The 20,792-nt window shown below is 41.2% G+C and overlaps 2 protein-coding genes across 3 annotated transcripts in view; one reads left to right on the top strand and one right to left on the bottom strand.

The window, feature by feature from the left end:
- The window catches only part of LOC117270869 (steroid hormone receptor ERR2-like), a 215,311-nt gene that overhangs the window by 71,668 nt on the left and 122,851 nt on the right, over nucleotides 1-20,792 (top strand). For both annotated transcript variants that reach the window (XM_078173784.1, XM_033648813.2), the window contains one exon: nucleotides 18,632-18,812. The gene's annotated coding sequence lies outside the window, so the exon portion shown is untranslated. The remainder of the gene's footprint in view (nucleotides 1-18,631; nucleotides 18,813-20,792) is intronic.
- LOC117270870 (transforming growth factor beta-3 proprotein-like) lies at nucleotides 724-20,652 on the bottom strand. The gene is made up of 7 exons (XM_033648816.2): nucleotides 19,669-20,652; nucleotides 11,466-11,629; nucleotides 5,073-5,202; nucleotides 4,837-4,944; nucleotides 4,143-4,308; nucleotides 3,830-3,983; nucleotides 724-2,161 (listed from the first exon to the last, which is right to left on the bottom strand). The coding sequence occupies exons 1-7, from the start codon at nucleotides 20,012-20,014 to the stop codon at nucleotides 2,003-2,005; spliced, it is 1,227 nt and encodes a 408-aa protein (XP_033504707.1). The 5' UTR covers nucleotides 20,015-20,652; the 3' UTR covers nucleotides 724-2,002.

Here is a 20,792-nt window from a genome sequence, read left to right on the forward strand (position 1 = left end):
CGATCGATTGACGATTACCACTGGTAGTGCCATCCCAACCAAACAGCATCGCTATTGAAACAGTATTGATTTCTCTGGTGTGTAACCGGCTTAATTTTGACACGAAAAGCCTTTTTAGCATTGTTAACTACTGTTAGCTCTGTTAGCACCGTTAGCAGTCTTAGCACAGCTAGTGGCGCTGACATAAATGACAATGCTAAAGGGCTTTGTGGCTCAAAATGAAGCCGCTTACTGAAGGTTTTGTGGGAAAGCAAAGGTCAGGCACCATGTTTTCACATTTACCAGCAGTTACCACCGAATGCTATAGGTCCCACCCATCTGAGGTGGTGCACAGTGCACAGTGGCTGAAGCTAATGTTAGCTCACCATTGGAGATCGAGGGTGGGCAGTCGGCAATATATTTCTGGATGTTAACACAGCCAGCTGTCTGTCAGCAAAGCCAACATAACAGAAAATAAAAGGCAACACATTTAAAACACAGAACATTAAAATATCACCACCTCTTAGTGGATAGCGATTTGAAATGTGGTGCTAAAGCTCACTTTGTCAGTGGTGTACCAGACTTTAAGGATAGGCCTCTTTTATTTACTTTATTTTACTTAATTTTGTTTTTTGTTTTTCTTTCTTAAAAATTAACCAGTCAGTACCGGTTAATGGGTGTCAGGCTTTCAAAAGCAAAATAACCAATACGGCCATGCCTAATTGCTGGAGAAAAGTGCTCTGATTGAACTTTCTGTGAATAGTCACCTTTTAATACAATAAGACTTCAGTCAAACATACACTGGATCACATACAACAGGTCAAAGTCATTTGTACATGGACAAAAAGCTGCATATTCTTTCTAGATCACAAGGAAATGTAACAGTACCCTTAGTTTAATATAAAAGTGTTTCCACCGATGGAGATACACGTCAATTTTTGTCCCGGTAAGTGAAACAATCACTATATGACAAGTTGCATAACAGACCAAATCTGCTATTAATGTAAAAGAAATCCCATAAAAACCTGTTGCGTAACACTTGTTTTTTTTTTCCAGTATATTCTTTGATGTCCCAGAAATAATTTGAACCTGTTAGAGATGAGAACTTCCAGTGAATGGCAGTGTGCTCATGGCTTGTTTCCATCACAGTTCTTTGCTTCCATACAGGTCCCCTCCTCCTCTTCTTCTTCTTCTTCTTCCATCCATTCTAATAGATGCACCGCAAAAAAAAAAAAAAAAAAAAAAAAAAAAAAGGCCATTGCTGCTGGCTGGCCAAAAAGAAAAGCTTGGCTCAACTTCTTTGTTCATTCACTTTCCATTGCAAATCCAGCAGGCATTCTCTCAGCTCTCCTTTTCCCTGACCACAGCTATGGCTTTGGATACAGCAGCGAGTCTGTCCTTTCTCCTTTTGTGTTTGAAGATAATGTCCACTGTTTGAAGGGAAGGGAACTTAAGGCAAAGGTAAAATCCAGCCTGAAAGAACTCTTCAACCACAATCTATATTTGTGACTATTAATATTATCATCCTAAGGCTAGAGACAGAAAAGCTGCTCTACTGACAATGTAGAGACTATAACTTTGTGGAATATTTGCTTGAACTCTCAAGCAGAAAACACACCACAAAATATGTTCATTCATTGTCCATGAAGCAGCTCCCATTTTGTCACAGATAGATTTGTACAGGGCTCTCTGTAATCTAGCTATGGGAGTGTGTTGTCCACCTTTACAAATCTAGAAGAAATTATTATATGAAATTTGTTTTGGGCTTTTTAAAATGAAAATAACTACCTGTCATCCAGAGTGGGAGAGGGGAAAATGATGACCTCAAGTTTTTAAGAAAATCTGCATCCTCAAAAAAAGGTGTGACCTCCAGAGTGGTGTTCAGATCTAAGCCATGAGGCCACAGGGTCTTTGTTTACAGGGTCTTTATTTGTCACAGCTAAGAGTCCAAAAGTCAACGAACATGGGTTTTTCGTCAGTACCGAGTAAAATCCTGCCGTGCTGCCTCGCCTTTCACGTCCACTCAGCTACACTTGCAAGACTTGACGATCATGTTGGAGAGCTGCTCTACTTTGGGGGTCCGTCCAGAGTAGTAGAGTATAGTGAGGGGCTCCAGGTCTTGGGGGACGCAGCAGGGAGAGGCCGATGCCTCCGGATTCAGAGTGTTGTACAGGCTCAGCAGCTATTGGAAAGCAGACAGGAGAGATTGTATTATAGTCAGTGCCTAATATCATTGTTCAGTTTAGTCAAAGCATACAGTTTGAAAACGAGGCGCGGCTCCAACTAGAAAACAATATTTTGATGCATTGGATGTGCTGAATGTGCATATTAAGGCAGTACAGGAGGAGGTGCACATTAATAATCCTCCAGGACTGTAACATGCTCATGTTTAACCCAAACAGTGTGTCATGTGACTGCAGTTGGTTCAGATCGAGGTCAGAACACGTTCTCACCACAAATGAACCGCACCAGAGTTCATTTGTAACTGGACCAAGACCACCTCTTCAAGAAGGTCTTTGTCCGGTTGTTTTGGTGCACACCTGAGTGTGATTGCTGTGTTCACACCTGCCCAAACGAACCGCACTTGGGAGGTAAATGAACTGGAGTTCTATTGAACCAAACCAAACAGGGCAGGTGTGAAAGCACCCTAGGATTCCACTATTTTTCTGAATATGACAGTACTTTAGATTTGATATGGGTCATGCAGCAGCATATTCTGTTTGGCCTTCTTCCAAATGAAGCATTTTTCTAATTAAGACCTGTGGGATATGCCGATATTATTCGGGTTTTAGGAGCTTTCTTAGCAAATGTAGGCTTTACATCACATTCAGAAAATGTTCCTCAACTGGGGTTTTTAGTGCACTTTGCAACACATGGCCTTTTGGCTGTTTAAGGGTTGGCTCTGTGCGTTGTCGTGGATATGTTGTGCACAAACCAAATAGCCAATAGTTTGCAAGGCTGTGGGGTAGAGATGTATGCTACAAAGAAAAGCCAACATTTCTGGTTGAAAGGAGAAGCACACCTACTTTTAAACATTATGACAGACTTGGATATCAACAGGTTTCTGGATATGCGCAAATATCGCAATGACAACCTTCAAGAAGGTGGTTGAAGGAATGAAAGAGAGAGGCTGTGTTCACATGGATGAATAAGTCTGCCATTGGTGGAAAACTTTGAAAAAATGTGTCTGTGCAAAGAAACAAAAAAAAAAAGGCTCCAGGCATTCCACTTTTCCATATTTTGATAAACAACATGTTAGAGCATGTTAATTGGAGTATGTATGGCTGCATGTAAACAGGAATGTTAGTGGATCATTTGCTTTCATTAGCCATGTAAACAGCTTAATAAGAATATTGTCTTTTTCTGAATGAGGGCAAATCCAGAATATTTTGTGCATGTAAATGTTGTAAGTGTAATACTGAAGCACATCATTGAGAACTCATCATGGAGACTTGGTAATGACCAAAGAGGAGATTAAGCTCTACACAATGCTATCAGCTCATCTAAAAGTGTTTGCTAGACACACAGTGGTGTTCAAACTCAACCATAAATATAAGGGGTTCAGAAACCAGAACAAAAAAAAGTTAACACTCAGCACATTCAACGGTTTCTATTGGGACTATTTCTTCACTGGAAAGTAGTTCCAAAGTTTTGGTCCCGTTAAGACCTCTAGGTGGAGGCAGAGTTCTCAAGGGTGAATATCTCAAAATCTGGGCAAATAAAACTAGAACTATCAGCATCCCTGTTTCCCACTAGAAGTAGATGAGAAATGTTTTTGTGTGATGATTTTCACTGTGGGAAGGTTCTTGCTCTCGGAAACTGTCTTGTTTTCCTGATTGGTGCTTCTTACCGAGCTGTGTGTTGTATCCGAGCTCCTCAGGTAAGGGCAGGGCCCGGAGCAGTAGTTGGCATCGTAACCACTGGGCTCATGGATCCACTTCCAGTCCAAGTCACGCCGGAAATCGATGTGGAGCTTGCGAACACAGCAGCTCTCCTCCGTGTTTCTGTGATGAGAATGCACAACAATAATGTAATTAGTCCCCAGATTAATTATTGTAATAATGCCCCTAATATCTAATATCATCTGGCCACATGTGTGGGATACAAGATACAGTGTGTTGCAGCAAATGTTTGGGATACTGTGATAACTTTTATAAGCTTACGAGAAACAGTAGTTTGTGTCCAGCGCTCTCTTGCGTCGGCGTGGGGACTGAGTGTCCAGGCGGTGTGGTGGGATCATCATGAGGATGAGGTGAGGCAGGTACTGGTCCTTTTTCTTCTTCAGGTGATCCAGATCCCAGCGACTCTGCTCCTCATCTCCATCCACGCCTTAATTATAGAAAGGATGCACTTAAACCAACTATTTAGTGGCTTTTTTCTTGCGTAATTTCCCTCAATCTGAGCATACAATTTGCAAAATTATTGGCTATGAAGCTGTCATCCCTGTCATTCTTTTACAGCATGCAGAAATGAAAACAAATTTTTCCAAAAAAGTAGTAAAAACTGCCTTTATGTCAGACACTTTGTCTGTAAAAGCACAAAAACATATTTTTATTCCAAGTTTATTCTTAGTCTCTGATGCAAAAATAGAATCAGGCAACAATATAAAGACAACTGTCAACACTACGTCTAATTAAGAAGAAATATACAAATAATCTGGGATTATTTAAGAACAAAAAGCGTATTTAATTAAATAATAAAAAAATAAATCTTGTAAAATGTCGGACTAAAGACTCCATAAATATGCAACACAACATCTACTGCGTCTAAACTGATAGGAGGGGTGGTAAAATGGAAAGAAAGACATTTACAGATATATAATAAAAGAGCAACTGACAAAATGCTGCTGAGGCCCACCTTTAAACTTCACCTCCAGCACCTCATTCTCATTGTCAATGATGTCACCGTTGGGGTTGAAGGTGTGGCAGGGACAGTGCACACTGATCTCCAGACCCAAATTAGTTGCTGATGACAAACAATCGAAAAGAAAAGAAGCCCAACTCAACAATCTCCCTCTTTGAAATTCAACACCAATACAAACTCAAACATGGGATGATCATTGGGATTAATGACAGCAATGACCCCAGTCTCACCTCTGTTCAGCAGCCATTCCCGCACTGTCTCAGTCACATCGAAGGAGACCCACTCTGGTGTGCCTTTGGTCAGCACGTTCTTGGCTGCAAGGTAGCGTTGCTTCCTAATGTGTTCGTTTGGCCTCACGATCTGCAAAGCAGTGATAATAAGGGGTCACTCTGAAAAGTTTTTTTTTTTTTTTTTTCCCCCAAATCTTTTTATTGGGATTTTTCAATAGCATGACATACAATTTAATCAAATATTATGGAAGGAGATATGGGAAGGGAAAAAATAAATAAATAAATAAATGAATGAATAAATGAATGTTGTGAAGTTAAAGGGGCAACAGCTTATTCTTCCTCTGCATCTAGAATAAGGTCAGGGGAATTAACAAATTCCAGGAAGGGGTGCCATGTGTCTTGGAATCTTTTGATAGAGCCACTGAGTGAAAACCTAAGTTTTTCAAGTCTCAGGTTGTAAAGAACTTCTTTGACCCAACGGTTATATGATGGAGGACGGGGGAGCTTCCAATCAAGCATAATCAACCGCCGAGCCAGCAATGTCGAGAAAATCAGAGCCCGCTTCGCCGCAGCAGAGAGGTCAATGTCAGGTGGGGAGCCAAAAATGGCTGATACTGGGTTAGGGGGAATAGTTTGACCATAAGCTCCACCTATGGTATTAAAAACACTTTCCCAAAAGGTCATCAATTTAGGACAGGACCAAAACATATGGAAATGATTGGCAGGGGGCTGGTTACATCTATTACAGGTATCACTAATGGTGGGGTAGATCCTGGCCTCTGAAAAGTTTTTGTCAATACTGAAACAGCTTCAACATGTAGACTGGAGCAAACAATAGGACAGGACGTTGGTACAAGAGGAAGCTGTCATTCGTCAAACTCATGATCATTGTTCTGATTATCCAGTAAAATCTTTGATCACTCACATGATAATCATGCTACAAGCTAAGATAATATGATTACTAGAGCAAGCAAACAGATGAAGTGAATACAATTGCAGCATATGCATGTGACATAAGACCTCATGTGATTTAGAAACTAGTTCTCCATGTCTGTGTTTTGTGCAGTGGATTCGCAGTCTGTTTTCTACTATACTAATTTACGGACTTTATGTGTCATCCATCTCATCATCTTTCGAGATTTTGCTCTTCTTAAGGATTTCAGCTTGCTCTTTAGAACAAACACACAAATACAAAAGACGACATTGTAAAAGGCCAACAAATAGTCAGGAAGACAAGCATATAGAGTCATTACAAGACTCATCGGTCATTTTGTTGAGGTAAGGATATCAATGGCACTTCCTGTGAATGAGTCTCCATGCTGTGTAGTGAGATGATTCTCCTGCACCCAAAATGCTATCAAACTTTAATTTTTGATTGCCAACACAGCCACCACTGTTACCCACCAGAAAAGAGACAAAAGAAGAGGTGTGGAGGAAACAAAAACCTACATATGACCCCAAACAAGCTTGGATTGGCAATCAGGCAATTCTGGAAAATGCCAGATGTGCTGGCCTAACATGTGGGCCACAAGGCTATCACCAGCAATGTTGGAAAAAATAACTACAGGAGGAAAAAAGAAAAAAGACTTGCCAGCTGAGGCCCAATTGATGTTGGAACAGGCCATCTGATTAGGGGTTACGTGGTCCCAAAATTGTCAATAGCCGACCTGTGCTGTTACGCAGGTGCAGTGGTTGAGTGGATCGGTCCGTTATGTAAAGGTGGGGGGAACTACGGGGTAGTGGATAGCAAAAGGGCCAGTCCAGATAAAAATGTCCGGTGCCGAATTTTGGTCCCAGTACAACCTTGATCCTAAATCACAATCAAGATGCTGATTTGCTCAGCACGTGATCTCTGTGCTTTGTAAAATATATCAGGCAACTTGTGGTGGAACTTTTACTTGACAAATTACAGAAATGGCAGATTCACACGGGATTAGGATCACAGACAAACTCTGCAACTGTTAGGGAAATTACTAGAGGTCCCCAGGTAAATCTAGTCCCGTGCCAATAGTGCCTCTACAGCCATGCTAGCCACTTTGTGAGGCTGTGTAGACGATGCTTTGAGGTAAATGCTAATGTAAGCCTGCTAACATGCTCGCAGTGATAACGCTAACATGTTGATGTTAAGCAGGTACAATGTTTAGCATGTTAACCATCTTAGTTTAGCATGTTAGCATCAACCAACAGACATTGCTGTCCCCTGAGCTAAAAATGTGGGTTAGTGTGGATAAAGAGGCGATTTTTGTTGTGTCTTTTATATATTATTGATATTTTCATATAGTTTTTGGTGCATTACTAAATATGTGTCTGTCTTTTTTAGTTTTTAATAGCAACTTGCATCCAAAATGTGTCATAACCACCAACTACTGCATTTAAATAAAGTCTCCACTCACTAAATAAAATAATAAAAATAAGCCTTTTGCACCTGTTCACACTCCGCTGTAAGGTTTGTATTCTCCAGGTGTTTCAGGGAGCCTAAAAGCTTCTCTGAAATGCTGTTGCACACCTAGTCCAGAAACTCTCACAACACCCAGAAATCTCCTCGCTGCGTCTATAATTATGTCAATTTTCTCAGATTTCCATTCTACTCCAGCGGTACACTTAATTACCGTTGCCACGAAAGCCAAAAACTTTACCTGATCCGTACAAAAGCAAAATTCCTCATGCTTCCTGACTGATTCTTGTCTCACACTTTACCATATCTACTTCATGCTTATGTCTTATTTTAAGCTCTAACCCTGACTATTTCTGCCTCTCTTTGGATAGTTAGCCTCCAATGCTGCATGATTACCTTTGAAGGGACACTCTGCTTCATTACAGTCTCCTTCACATTTACTCTCCCCACATTTGCCACATGTGGCAAAACACACACAAACAGACTGTGCACTAACTTCACTAACCAGCAGTTCTTACACTGCAGCATTTTGGGGACACAGATCTCGTCCTTACTGGTCCAGGAACACTCTATCCGACAATTACTCCAAATCAATGTGAGTCATAAGAGATTTAGTCTCATACTTTTTATTAATTATTTGTCAAACCTCTTCATTCTAAATTTGTCTGTCACCCCTTTAAACTCTTTAAATCTCTTTGCCACCACTCTGCGTGAAACTCCCTCAACTACACTTTTTATTGGAGCTTTCTTGCTGTGTGGAAAACATGCTACTGGGTACACATCCATCTTAAACCCTCAAACCGAAGTTTTCAGTGCTTTTTCCATCCGAGTCATTGACATGCATTTAATGACTATCAAGCCAGACCGTTTTAAATCAATCAGCAGAACCTCTACCACTTCCTTCTTTGTCCATTTTGCCACACAGTTTTTTCTGACAAAGCTCCACATCCTTGTCCTTCAATCAAACATCAAACCATTCCAGCCATGCATGTTTCTTTCTCCTGTTAACTCTCACACAAGGACCCTAATATTCCACTTATAATCAGAATTATTGCCCAATCAGAGTAAAAATGCTTCATGTAACCACCTCAATTGGAAGAGACTGGTCTTATCGGACGGACCTTTTAAGTGAGTTGACAGGGATGGTGTAAACTTTTGATTAACAGTTCAATAGAAAATATTAACGACTAATAACCATGTTAACGCTTTGTCCCATCGTCTCTCTGTGGTTTAAAAAGATATATTATTTCTGTGCACATTTGTCCCACATTAGGTGACATAGCTGGTGTGTGCGAGGACATGCCGCATATTTGCGTCAGATTAGATCCTTCATGGCGGGTAGAATCACTCCCCATCAAGTCAAAAAAGTTATATTCTGATTAAATGCTTTGGGTCGACTTTATTTAGCGGCCATATAAGTCACGTGAGAATCTATAATCAGAATGTCTTCTGTCTGGTTGAAGAAATATTGTCCATGTAACCACAGCTATTGACTCGATGAATTCACTTTGGTTTTCTTTCTCTTCTCTGAGCTTCTAAATTCAAAATTCTCAGCCTCCATTCCCCTTTTTACTTCCTCCTCATTTCATCCCCTCCCTCAGGTCCGACCATCTGCCCTTCCTCTACTAGAGCCAAAGACCCGAGCACCATAAATAAGTGTTGGTAGAGGTCTATGTTTAAATTCTGAATTGTTGAAAGGACCATGTTACACTCACAGGTGATTTCCCTTATTTTGGCTGATTAGACCTGTTTTCAGGACTGTGAGCAAGTTTAGACAGAGCTTGATTGACATCTCCCTCACTAAATTGTTGCACCTGATTAGGGCGGGACAGGTTACACCTCTATGCTTCTAATTGGTTCATGGAGTCAGGTGACATCACACACTCCACACCTTCAATCAGAGCAGAGGACTATTTAGCCAAAATAATGCAAAACACCTGGGAGGTGTGCAGAGCCTTTTTCTTTTCTTCAGCCTTTTGGGGAAAAGACACCACAGAAAGCTGACAAACTGCCTGACTTAGCATAACAGTTACATGTTAGCATGTTAGGAAACTACTGCCTGATTGTATGTACACTTCCAGAAGACATGGAGCAACTTAAGCATTCAATTGGAGCCATGTTTGTGTCCACCTGATAAATCTAAGTCCACTATTCACTCTTCTTTTCGCTCGGTTTTTCTCTTCTGAGGGAAATTTTTGGCTCGTTAGCTCGAAAGCTGTTTAACTTTATTTACTAGCTAACATTAGCTAACTAGCTGCTAGCTTTGTCTGTACTGTATGTAGTTTTTTTGGCCAGGTAGGTCATAGTTAGTTTATCAAAGCTTGTTTGCCAAAAATAGCCGACCTCTGTTGGTGGAAACACAGTTACCAAGAGCAGTGAAATTCAGTTTTACTGTAAATTTCTATGCTGCAAGACCGAAACAATAACCTAAAAGTTTATGTTGTGTAGAGCTGCAGAGCTGGATGCTAATTCTCTGTGGGTCTGTCACTATAAGCAACCCTTTAACATTACCTCTATTCTTTTTATTCTTCCACATTGTAAAGATATTTATATAATGACATCCTGATGTGTGAAGTTTATAGCTTTTGATTGAAAACAAACTTGTTGGTTGTTCTGTGTGTTTAGTGGGGGAATGTAGAATTTGAAAGTAGCACTAACACCAAGTTACAGGTGTAACCCCTGACCTATCTCTCAAGTCGTCCTTTAGCCTATATCTGGAGTAAAACAGAGCACATTTATGCCTCCCTTGTTTTGGGAAGACAGTATGAACAAGTACGGATGCAAAAGAAGAGAGTTTAATTTTTTCTCTTCGACTGCAATGTATTCCCCCATGTTTGAAACTGGCCATAAAAATGTTTTGCATCGGTACAATGAGAGCACTTGCCCCTGCTGCTCCCCAGTGTAACATTGGACACCAGATATTTGTGCTTACTAGCTAGCTACCAATCAGTCTTCTATGAAATGTGATTTTGGCATGTTTTTAAGCCCAAAATTTGGTAGTTAATGTTGGCAGTTGCCTGTTCTGAGTTTCGTAATATAGTCCATTTTATTTTATCGTGACCAGAGTATCTGTATATGGTTGTAATCTTTTATTTATTTATTTGGGCAATTATACTTTTATTGGATCGCTAGTTCCAAGGACACTCCCACAGAATAACAGGGACCAAATGATTTTGACTTTAACTTAGTGTAGAAGTGTGTTGCATCATTTCATTACGCAGCAGATCAAAGCCTTTTTACAACAGTTTAATAAACTTTGCATACTGTTTTAAGGACTAAATGTTAAAGGTATACTATGCAGGAATTGTGGGTTACCGTTTGTCAACAGTAGTGTGAGTAAAAGTGAGAGCTAGAACCAGATTCACGCCGTTTTGCCTTGCTATATTTGTGTTGTTTTCTGCGCTATGTCTGCAATTGTCTTGGATTCGTGCTGCTTATGGTCTGGCACCTGGTTACTACCTTTTAATACCATCCCAACCTCACCTGCAGGCTGTGCACAGAAACGTCTCCAATACAACAAAATCAGAAGAAAATACAAAAATACAGGTCTTGGCAGATAAATACACTGCCACACACCTCTAGTGGGTCATAGGTGATGATTGAGAGAGTTTACTTCTGTATGTGTCTATACATTTTTCTTTTTAGGAAAATCCTGCACAGTATACCTCAAAGACCTCGACATAACCAAAATGATACTGTATTAGATCTGGGCTGCAGTACTCCTGTCCCGGTTCTACTAACATTTTGCAGGCCTGTTGAGCTTTGGCTGTTACCCATGCCTGTAACCACAATCTGGTTATTGTTGGCTCTCATTGTCAATAAGGGCCAGAAATCATGTGGTTCTGAACAACTAACCAGCTTATGTAAGATACATTCTTCACAGACTAGGACTGAACCCTCTAGTAAGAAAGATTAATTTCAGAAAAGAGACTGTGCCTTGACTGCGAGTTTTGCCTTTGATTTCGGTAGAAGGACAAGAAAACGGTACCTTTACGCACCTGGTAGAGCTCAATCCGCTGTTCATTCCTCTTGGAACTTGAGTTTGGCACCCTCAGAGCTCGAAACTCTGCTCTGAAGAGGTTGGTTGAGTTCCTTTCCATGGCGGAGACATTGAAGCGGAAAACCTTGGAGGTGATGCCTTTTGGGCAGTAGAGCAGATCGTCTGGAACACAGAGAATTAAATAAAGGTTTTGTGAGAGAACAGGCTTGGAAATTCTTATCAAGGTCTAATGCAATGCAGGCAGTTCATGTCCGAACACAGACCTCGAATGCTTCATGACCTCTGGAAAACATAATCGCAGATACTTGCATCATGATATCTTTTATATGAGTGCACCAGTTCTCACAACAGACTTTTGACTCATCGTAGTAGGAAAAGCACAGGTGTTACTAATAACATTTTCTCCTTTGGTAAGAAGTCACAAAGAAATAACTTATCCTTAGGAGCAAGGTGTTGCCACCATAAAATAAGCAACACTCGTGTCTGCAGTCGACATTAGAAGCTGTGAATGTACATTTAAAAAGTTAATAATAGGGCTGCAACTAAAGATTATTTCATAATTGACTGATCTCAATTATGTTATGGACTTGCTTTGTAAATCGACTTGCACTTGTGTAGCACCTTTCTGGTCTTTCGCCCACTCAAAGCACAATTTCACCCATTCACGCACACATTCATACACTGGTAGCTGGGGCTACCATACAAGCTACTGGGCTGATCATTCATATGCAGTCACACTAGAAACTTTGGGTTCAGTATCTTGCCTAAGGATAGCTTGACATGCGGACTGGACGAGCTGGGGATCAAACTTCCAATCTTCCGATTAGTGGACGATCCGTTCTACCTCCTGAGCCACAGTCAAAACAAAGTGACAGAATGTCTATCCTATATTTCCAAAGATATTCCAAGATAATTTCATCGATTGTGTTTTTCAACACACTGTCACTCCCAACTAGTCAAAGACCAGTTGGTCAGTTGTCTTATGTGTCAAACTGTGATGCTATAGATACCCCTACAGCATCAGCTTTTAGTGCTCAGGGACAACATGTTAACTTAGGCTTGTTGCATGCACTGTGTCATTTCAAAATTAACTTATGTTTTCATCAGAAATTTACAGTCTCTGCTTGTTAACCAAAAATAACCATAGAACATGGGTACAAAACCTCTGCCTTAGGTTTACTTCTTTAGGTTTAGGCAACAAAAGAACGTGGTTAGGCTTTAAAAAAAAAAATCATGGTTCGTCTTTAAATAAATGTATTTGCTACAAACGTAATGAAAGTCACATAATATACATTACATAACGTCCCTTGCATATTATGCTACACATACTAGCACAATGCGTTGCTATTAAAATTACTTGACTGACTTTTGGTTTCACACAGGAAAACAGTGGCCTCCCAGGTGAAAGTCCAGAGTTCATTTGACCCATTCACCTCCCCTCCTGCCCGCCCATGTGGATGTTCTCGCTCTTTATACTGCTGCAATTGCTCGGAGCATCAAAAAAAACGTTGCTACCTGATGGATCTCATATGGCTGTTCTAAGGGGTGCCACTGTGTGTCGTTATCTGACTCTCAGGGCTGCTGACCAACTGTTGGTCAGATGAAACCGACCCAGTGTCACTCCCATCTCGTCGATTACCAACACTCTAAAGCTGACGAAAGACAACAAAAGCAGCAAATCCTCACATTTAAGAAGCTGAAACTTGTGAATGTAGGCATTTTTGCTTGAAAAATTACAGTTAATTGGTCATCCAAATATTTGCTGATTATTTTAGTCTTGATCAACCTATTACTTAATTGACCACTAGTTTCAAATCTGTGTCATAACACTCACTGTTTAAGTCTTTATCCATCAAAACAGTTTTGACAAATCTGGCTGAGTGAGGGAGGAGCGGTGTTTCTTTGGATCAAACTTGTATCCACTTGATGCCAGAGTAATTTCACTCGTGCTCCAAAGAGGTACAGTGCTTTGTTGACTGAGTTGGCAGCAAATCTAAAAATGTAAAACTCTAGTTTGCAAAGCAGTATGTACTTTTTCCAGTTTTGACATATCATGTTGCTTCAGAAATAAAGCAATATTTTATTATGAATATTTAATGGCATGGACTTACAGTAAATGTGTTTTTTGATATGCTTGAAACCCATTCACACTTATAATATGGTCTTGGTTTGACTCTTTTATGGCTGGCACGGGGTTTATCAGCCCACAGTGTATGATTAGTGTGGTTGCCTGCCTTATCTAAATTCCTCAGTGTTTCTCTAACACGTTTTGTCTATATTTGGTGGAAATGAAAATGGTGTAATTGAAATGGCAATATTATTGAGCTTAGCATGACTTCATCGCCCTGGTATCTGCGTATCAAAAACCCTGCTATCCTCGGTCCCACTGACAACTTTTTGGACCCAGACCCCTTTCTGACCATGATGACTTCTCCACAACCCAACCTCAGTCATTGACATATGCCAGATTCTGAATGCGTACCATGCTATAAAAGGAAATCTTTCCGATGATTACAGTCCAGCCTCTCAATGTAGTAAATTGCCAGTCTTCCAGCAGCTTTCTGCTTCATTTGCACCTGTCACGGATTTGTGTTGGTTCACGGAGCTGCCTCAGATCCACCAAAGGTCAACAGTTTACCTTCACAAACCATCAAAAAGGGAGCGCGTGTTTGCCCACATTGACTGATGGAAAGTGGGTGATGTCACTGGCAAAGAGTCAAAATTTTATTCCACAAAGCTACACCTCTGGTCCTCTTATAACACAAAGGACGACACACTAAGGTAGCCTTGTCCTCATAATACTGGTCTCACTCAGTCTACTGTTTCTGCGTGATCTTAAAGGAATAGTTCAACATTTTGGGGAATGCACGTAGCTGGGAAGCTACAGCCATTAGCCAGTTAGCTTAGCTTAATGCAAAGACTGGGATCAGGGGGAAATGGCTAGCCTGGCTCTCTCCGAAGGTAACAAAATCAGTCTGTCTGCACCTGATAGGGACAAATGCCTTTTAAACTATCCTTTGCATTTGGCAAAGAAGACTCAGGCTAAATTTACATGCATCTTTCACGAAACAAGGTCATTCCTGAAGTGGCATTATCATCTCTAATCTCAAGTAGAGACCATAACCTAAATGTCAATTTGAAAGCTGAAAAAGCAAACTGCTAATTAGAGAATATCTCTGACAGCATAAGTTGTTGCAGCAGGTTCCCCTAAAACGATATGTTTACGTTCAAGTAACAAAGCTCTGTAGCGGTCGTAGTAATTATGACAGGAGCAAAGCAGGAAGTAGTGTGACTGTATATTGGCAATAATGTTTGTGTAGTGACGAGGTTGGTGAGGATGGATGGGCGAACAAAACCCAACCCAGTCCCCAGAATAAATGTTGGCATTGTGTATTTTTGCAAACCATGGATGTGTGACAGTTGCATGATATGTAGCAAATATGTTGAAACTTTACGTTTCAATCCGAACTGTAACACTTTAGAAACACTGATATGATACATACATATAATTTAGCCGCGGTTTGCAGAAACATACAGTGCCAATATTTTGTTGCTGCAACTGGGCTACAAGACTGGTGATGGCCATTGTTTCTTTAAAAGCATGACCCGGGTCATTCCCTTACTTTGACAAACTGTTATTATGACACCATGACAACCAGGCTTCCCTAGCCTTAATGAAGTAGTCATTCTAACCCAAACCATGATCTTTTCCAAAACCTAACCAAGTTGAGTTTGTGCCTGAACCAAACCCAAACCTTAACAACAGTGTTGTCACGTCATAAAATGGATTTATTTTCAACTGTGATTTGTAGGATTTGGAGACAACTTGTGAAGTCGTGCTGAAGACTTGTTGAAGGGAAATTTGACACGTCTTCTGAAAAGTACTATAAAGGGGCTTTGGATCATTCGCCATCTGTCCATTTCAGACACACCACTTAATTGATTTTGACAGATTATGAAGAAATTTGATTTTGACAGATTGTGAAGAAATTATACACAAAGTGCATCATTTGTGCGGGAGCTGTTGATGAGAGGACTGAAAGCAGCACAAGACAAAATGTGTATATGAAATACACCTATTATTCAATATTGTAAAGTAGGGCTATAATAGGCTAGCTTCCCATCCACACCAATTCAGATATATCTATAGATAGTGTTACAGTGTCAGATTTTCATATTAAAACGTGGCCAAACTTCCAAATAATCCCAGTAAGCAAATATCTCAGGCTTCAGACAGTTCTGAATACTCTGTTTACAAAAGTTTTTTCTACTCTGGTGACAGTATGATGTCATAATGTGCTGGATTCCTTTATATGGTAATCTGCTCAAGGTACGCTAGTGCAAGTGTTTACATGTAGCCTACAGTGCTACATGAAGCTAGACGTCAGGGAAACATGCATACTTGGTTGCTGATGTTGTTCATTTCTTCCAGTTTTTGATCATACTCCATGTCAGGTTGTGTATAGAAGCTTTTATCAGTGATTTTTCACAGTAAAAAGTAGGGATGCACGATAATGGATTTTTTTTTTTTTTTTTCCAATATCCGATATGCTGATATGTAGCTGCTCATTTGACCTATAACCACTACCAATTTTGATATATCCACTTTTATCCCTGCCTAATTTTAGTGATCAGCAAGTCTCCTCTGTAGTGGAATTATCATAATATGTGTGCATTCTCTTATTGTGATGGCCCACCAGCAGATGGAGACATGAAATACAATACTTTTCAGTGTATGTAATATCCATTCATTGTGCAAAGAAAGAAAAAACATGTTGGCCGATATTGGCCATTACCAATGACGTACTGATGTTATTGTGGATCCCTAGCCAGACTAGTTTCACATAGCAATGTGAATTTGAAAATAATAACATCTGAAACAGGCGGCCAAGACAGGCTTATGCCCACAGTCTACATTGTGTTAGCCTGACCACAACGCCATTGACAGGCAACCAAATGAAATGCACTGTTACCTTGAATGCTAAGCTTGCTAGCTAGCTTCTACAATGCTCATTATTTTCTTGCATCCCCAGTAAAAATTGCCGTTACAGTCATTGCCCTGCTGCGCTGACAGTGCAGAAACACACAGAGATACGCAAGACCCAGAAACAATGATTAATCAGAGTAGACTGGGCTTTTTTGGGATGGGGGGGTTCAAAGAGACGGCTGCTAAAATGAACCATTTCACATAGAAGGTGAATACAGGTGTTCCAGGAGAGACAGTGTGAGGAACATTGAGCATTTTTTGAATATTAAAGCATGTATACATGTTTGTTTATTCATTTTCCGTAACTGCTTATCCTGTTGGGGGTCGCAGAGATGCTGGAGCCTATCCCAGCTGACATTGGGCGAGAGGCGGAGTACACCCTGGACAGGTCACCAGACTATCACAGGGCTGACACATAGAGACAGACAACCATTCACACTCACATTCACACCTACGGATAATTCATAGTCACCAATTAACCTGCATGTCTTTGGACTGTGGGAGGAAGCTGGAGTACCCACGCTAACATGGGGAGAACATGAAAACTCGGCACCCAGCCCGGGATCAAACTATGAACCCTCTTGATATGAGGTGACAATGCTAACCACTGCATCACCGTACCGCCATGTATACATGTCCTAGTTGAAACCAAAAATACAAATATGAATGTTAAAATGCGTATAATAGGTCTTTCCTAAGTAAAACTCATACATGCTTTGACTTTTGATCGGAAAGGTTAAACTTTTAAAACCTTAATTACTTCCTGTTAAAGTGCAAACCTGATAAAGATACAGAATATTTAAAAAGTCACATAATATCTGTATTATATCCATAATATACTGTGTTAGTGTGCTGGTCTCTTTGTCATTTAACTGCCAGAGTAGAGTCGGAGATCAGCGCAGTGAATCTATAAAATTCTTCACCTTGCCTGCTCCACCATATGAAAATCCCATTAACTTGTCTGAGAGCACGCTCAGTATATGCATGTGGACGTACAGGGTATTGACAAAATGCATATTTCCAAGTATGAGATCATTTTGGACACACACAAAAAATACTCCGCCATGCCATTACCACAGTTTAGGGATTGAGTAAAAAGTAAGAATTGGAGAATATTATAGGCTTGTCGACATTTTAAGTATCTGAGAAGTCGAGAGGTTGACTGGTGCACGTATATCAGTTCAGCACTGATGCTGTTATACTGACACTCAGCCTTTTTCACTTCAGCTGATCACATCAAAATCAGGCACAAAGACGATACCATTAATAAACTATGATCTTTAACCCAACTGTAAGGAAAAAGTACATGTATGTAAATATGTCTTGCATCATAAAGTCCATCTGTGGCTCTGAAACCACCCCACCAACTCGAGGCACCTACTGCCTGGCGTTTTTGTCAAAACCATTTTTGCGAGATTCAAAACAGAACATTGCTGAGGGAAAATAGGTCTTTTGAGAAACACCTGTTGATTTCAAAGGAACTGTGATGCAATGGTCTTGGCTTTGCTCTAGACCATGAGGCCCTCTCTGGCTCTTACACACGCACAGCATTTATCCTATTCTACTTTCTCAGTAATCCAAACTCAGCCGGACCACATGCTGCATGAATCTCCCTCAAGTGCTGACACATGTCCCTCTCAGCGCAGGTTTTCCACTTCCAGTTCAGGGCTTTTATTTCTATAGAGGAAACAGTTGTGCCAAATAGAGGTTTAGCACAAATTACTTGGAGTGAGAACAATGTGGGCCTGACAGGCCTTCGTTGATAATCTCAACAAATATTTCACGAGCAAAATAAAACCCATTATTAACCGAGCAGTGAAATGAACGTTACCTAGAGGCAATAAAATGACGGCACAGTGGAATCATTCAGGTTTAAGAGGATGGATGCTGGCTCAGTTTCACACTCAATTTAGCAACCTGAGCAGTGCAGTAAGTGATCTCATGCTCATGGGCCACCCGTGTGGGTAATTCACCGGCCAAGACAGGAAGTGGGGGGTCACTCCAAGCTCCATGTCAGTGCGGAGGTGGTTGGTAGTGATGTGCGGGACCCCCACTCCTGCTGCACAGACAGGGGCAGAGAGAGAGGGATGCCTCTAACCAGACTAACGGGGAGGTCCTTCCATCATCTAACTTTTCCTGTCCACCTCTGTTAACTTTTCCTACTCCTTCTCCTAAAGGCATCCCCATCCGCCTCGCCTGGGCAGATGTCCCTCTCATTTGGGCCTGACTGGAAAGGAAGTGGGAACATCTGGGGAGAAGGACAGAATCCATGGAGGAAAAAAAACAAGAGGAGGAAGAGTGGAGTCAGGAGTAGGAGGAGAGCGACTTTCCTGGAACACTGGTGCAGGGTTAAAACAGGTTGGTGAGCACTACAAGCGCACATCAATCTCACCTAAAGAGCTCTGACTTTTTTTGAGAGAATGTTAGTCCACAATATTTTCATTTAAGCTCCCCCCCACCCCCTCCTCGACCTCAAAAATGTGTTTCGCTTGTTGTTTTTCCACTTGAACGTGTCGAATGATGTGTGCTGCTTTCACATTCATCAAATCTGAGTTTAACACGTGTACCTACAGGATGATTAGTGACATCACAACAAGGCTGGACATCCATGTGCTCTAGTATGCAACTCACACAAGTCAGACGTGGAAACTTGAAGCCTCCAGCACACATATACTGAGAATGGACTTTGCTAGAGCTCTGTGTATGGACTGTGTAGATATAGGAACTGTATGTATAACTTTTTTGGATCTTTTAACGGCAGGTACCGCATGTATCCAAGACAAATTACCTTTGGGACAATAAAGTGTATCTCATCTTATCTTATCTTACCCTGAAGTAGCAAACATCTTGTGTCAACTTTTGAAATTAACACTATTCACATGTTTAAAAAAAGTCTGGATATTTCTTTTAATTGTACGTTTTTTAATAGGTATTTGAACTTTTTGGTGTGAAAACCATATTAGTTTTTATATTTCTTAAAAGGTGGCTCTTTAATGAGCAGCAGACCTAAAACTCGGTAACAGTTGCTGACCTACAAGCTATAAATACTGTAGATATTTATCAATGACATAAGAGTAGAGCTGAATTTTGTTGCGTCTGGCTGGCACAAGCTTTAGGCGTCCACTCTTCATTTGGTGCGTAATTACGCACGGAGCCGTTAATTGCTGGCATCAGAACAAGATGTGAAAGCTACCTAAAGAACTGTAATACTTACTGCTCTCTGGCGGCCCGTAGACCATGTTGAATTTGTATATCTCCTTGGCATAGTACTCTGTCTCTGTGTTGTCCTGACCGCAACTTTGCTGCCGATCCCTCCTGAGCTCCTCCAGTAGCTCCTTGGTGCTGTTGTACAGAGCCTGGATTTGATACGGGATCTTACTGGGTCCGAGCGAGTCCGGAGGACTCGTGAGTCGGAGTTTGCTCAAAATCTGACCCCGTATCGCCTCGACCCTCTTCCTCTTCACATGGTCGATATCCACGGTGGCACAAGTGGACAGGGACGAGCTCAGAGTCGCGCAGTTGAGGAGGAGGACAAACAGTAAAGCCTTACCCAAATGCATCTTTCTCTCTGCATTTGCTTCGCTCGGTAGTTGAGAAACGTTGCAGATTCACAGGCGAGGACTGCCAAGGTCAGTGTCAATCAGCCGTCAAGTCACACTGATGAGCCCTGCTGGTGTTTGTGTCAGCCTCCTGTGGGAACTAATGATGGAAAACTCCTCGCTTAATGCCTTTTCTCGTGGCAGTCCCTTTTGTTATGAGCAGGAATCCAAGTGTGTGTTCGCCCATTAGACACAACTCAGCTCAAAAGTCCCGAGCAGCAGAAACTATCCCGCATGTATGACATTTATCCAGCTCTGGAGAAACAAACACACTTTTCTTTTGCATTCTCGTGCTCAGTCCAGTAGGTTGAACTCGTCCCACAGCTTGTCATGTGTCTCCTGTTTTTCTGTCATCTAAATGTGCTGCCTCTGTATTGTCTGTGCGGAGGCAGACCGCAGGCTGTCAGGTTAACGAGGTATATGCGACTTTGAGCGGTCGGTATGGCCTCACGTGTTTTATACCACTAGTTTCTGACGTTTGATGGAGGAGGGACCGCAGACACCCGGGAGAGCCCGGAGCATAACAGCGCTCAGTGCGCTGCAGCGGACACCTACTGAGGCATAATAAACATGGAAAACACTCCGCTGTTTTATTCTCTGACCACTTCGTGTCAGTCTTATGAACAGTTATATGGAGATGGAAAGTTTGGCTGTCACATTCTCGCCATTTTATACTTATGAAGGCATGTGAGGAAGGGCTAAACGTGGTTTTAGAAGTCCTTTTTTTAATCTTTTTAAT

This window comes from Epinephelus lanceolatus, chromosome 13 (genome assembly GCF_041903045.1).
Source record: "Epinephelus lanceolatus isolate andai-2023 chromosome 13, ASM4190304v1, whole genome shotgun sequence".
Classification (NCBI taxonomy): Eukaryota; Metazoa; Chordata; class Actinopteri; order Perciformes; family Serranidae; genus Epinephelus; species Epinephelus lanceolatus.

Excerpts from the sequence above, each read along its gene's own strand:
- LOC117270870 (XM_033648816.2), bottom strand. The coding sequence starts at position 20,014 with ATGCATTTGGGTAAGGCTTTACTGTTTGTCCTCCTCCTCAACTGCGCG. Across the intron at positions 3,984-4,142 it reads GACACAAACTACTGTTTCTC|AAACACGGAGGAGAGCTGCT; the intron begins GTAAGCTTATAA and ends TTCTCATCACAG. Across the intron at positions 2,162-3,829 it reads CGGATACAACACACAGCTCG|CTGCTGAGCCTGTACAACAC; the intron begins GTAAGAAGCACC and ends GCTTTCCAATAG.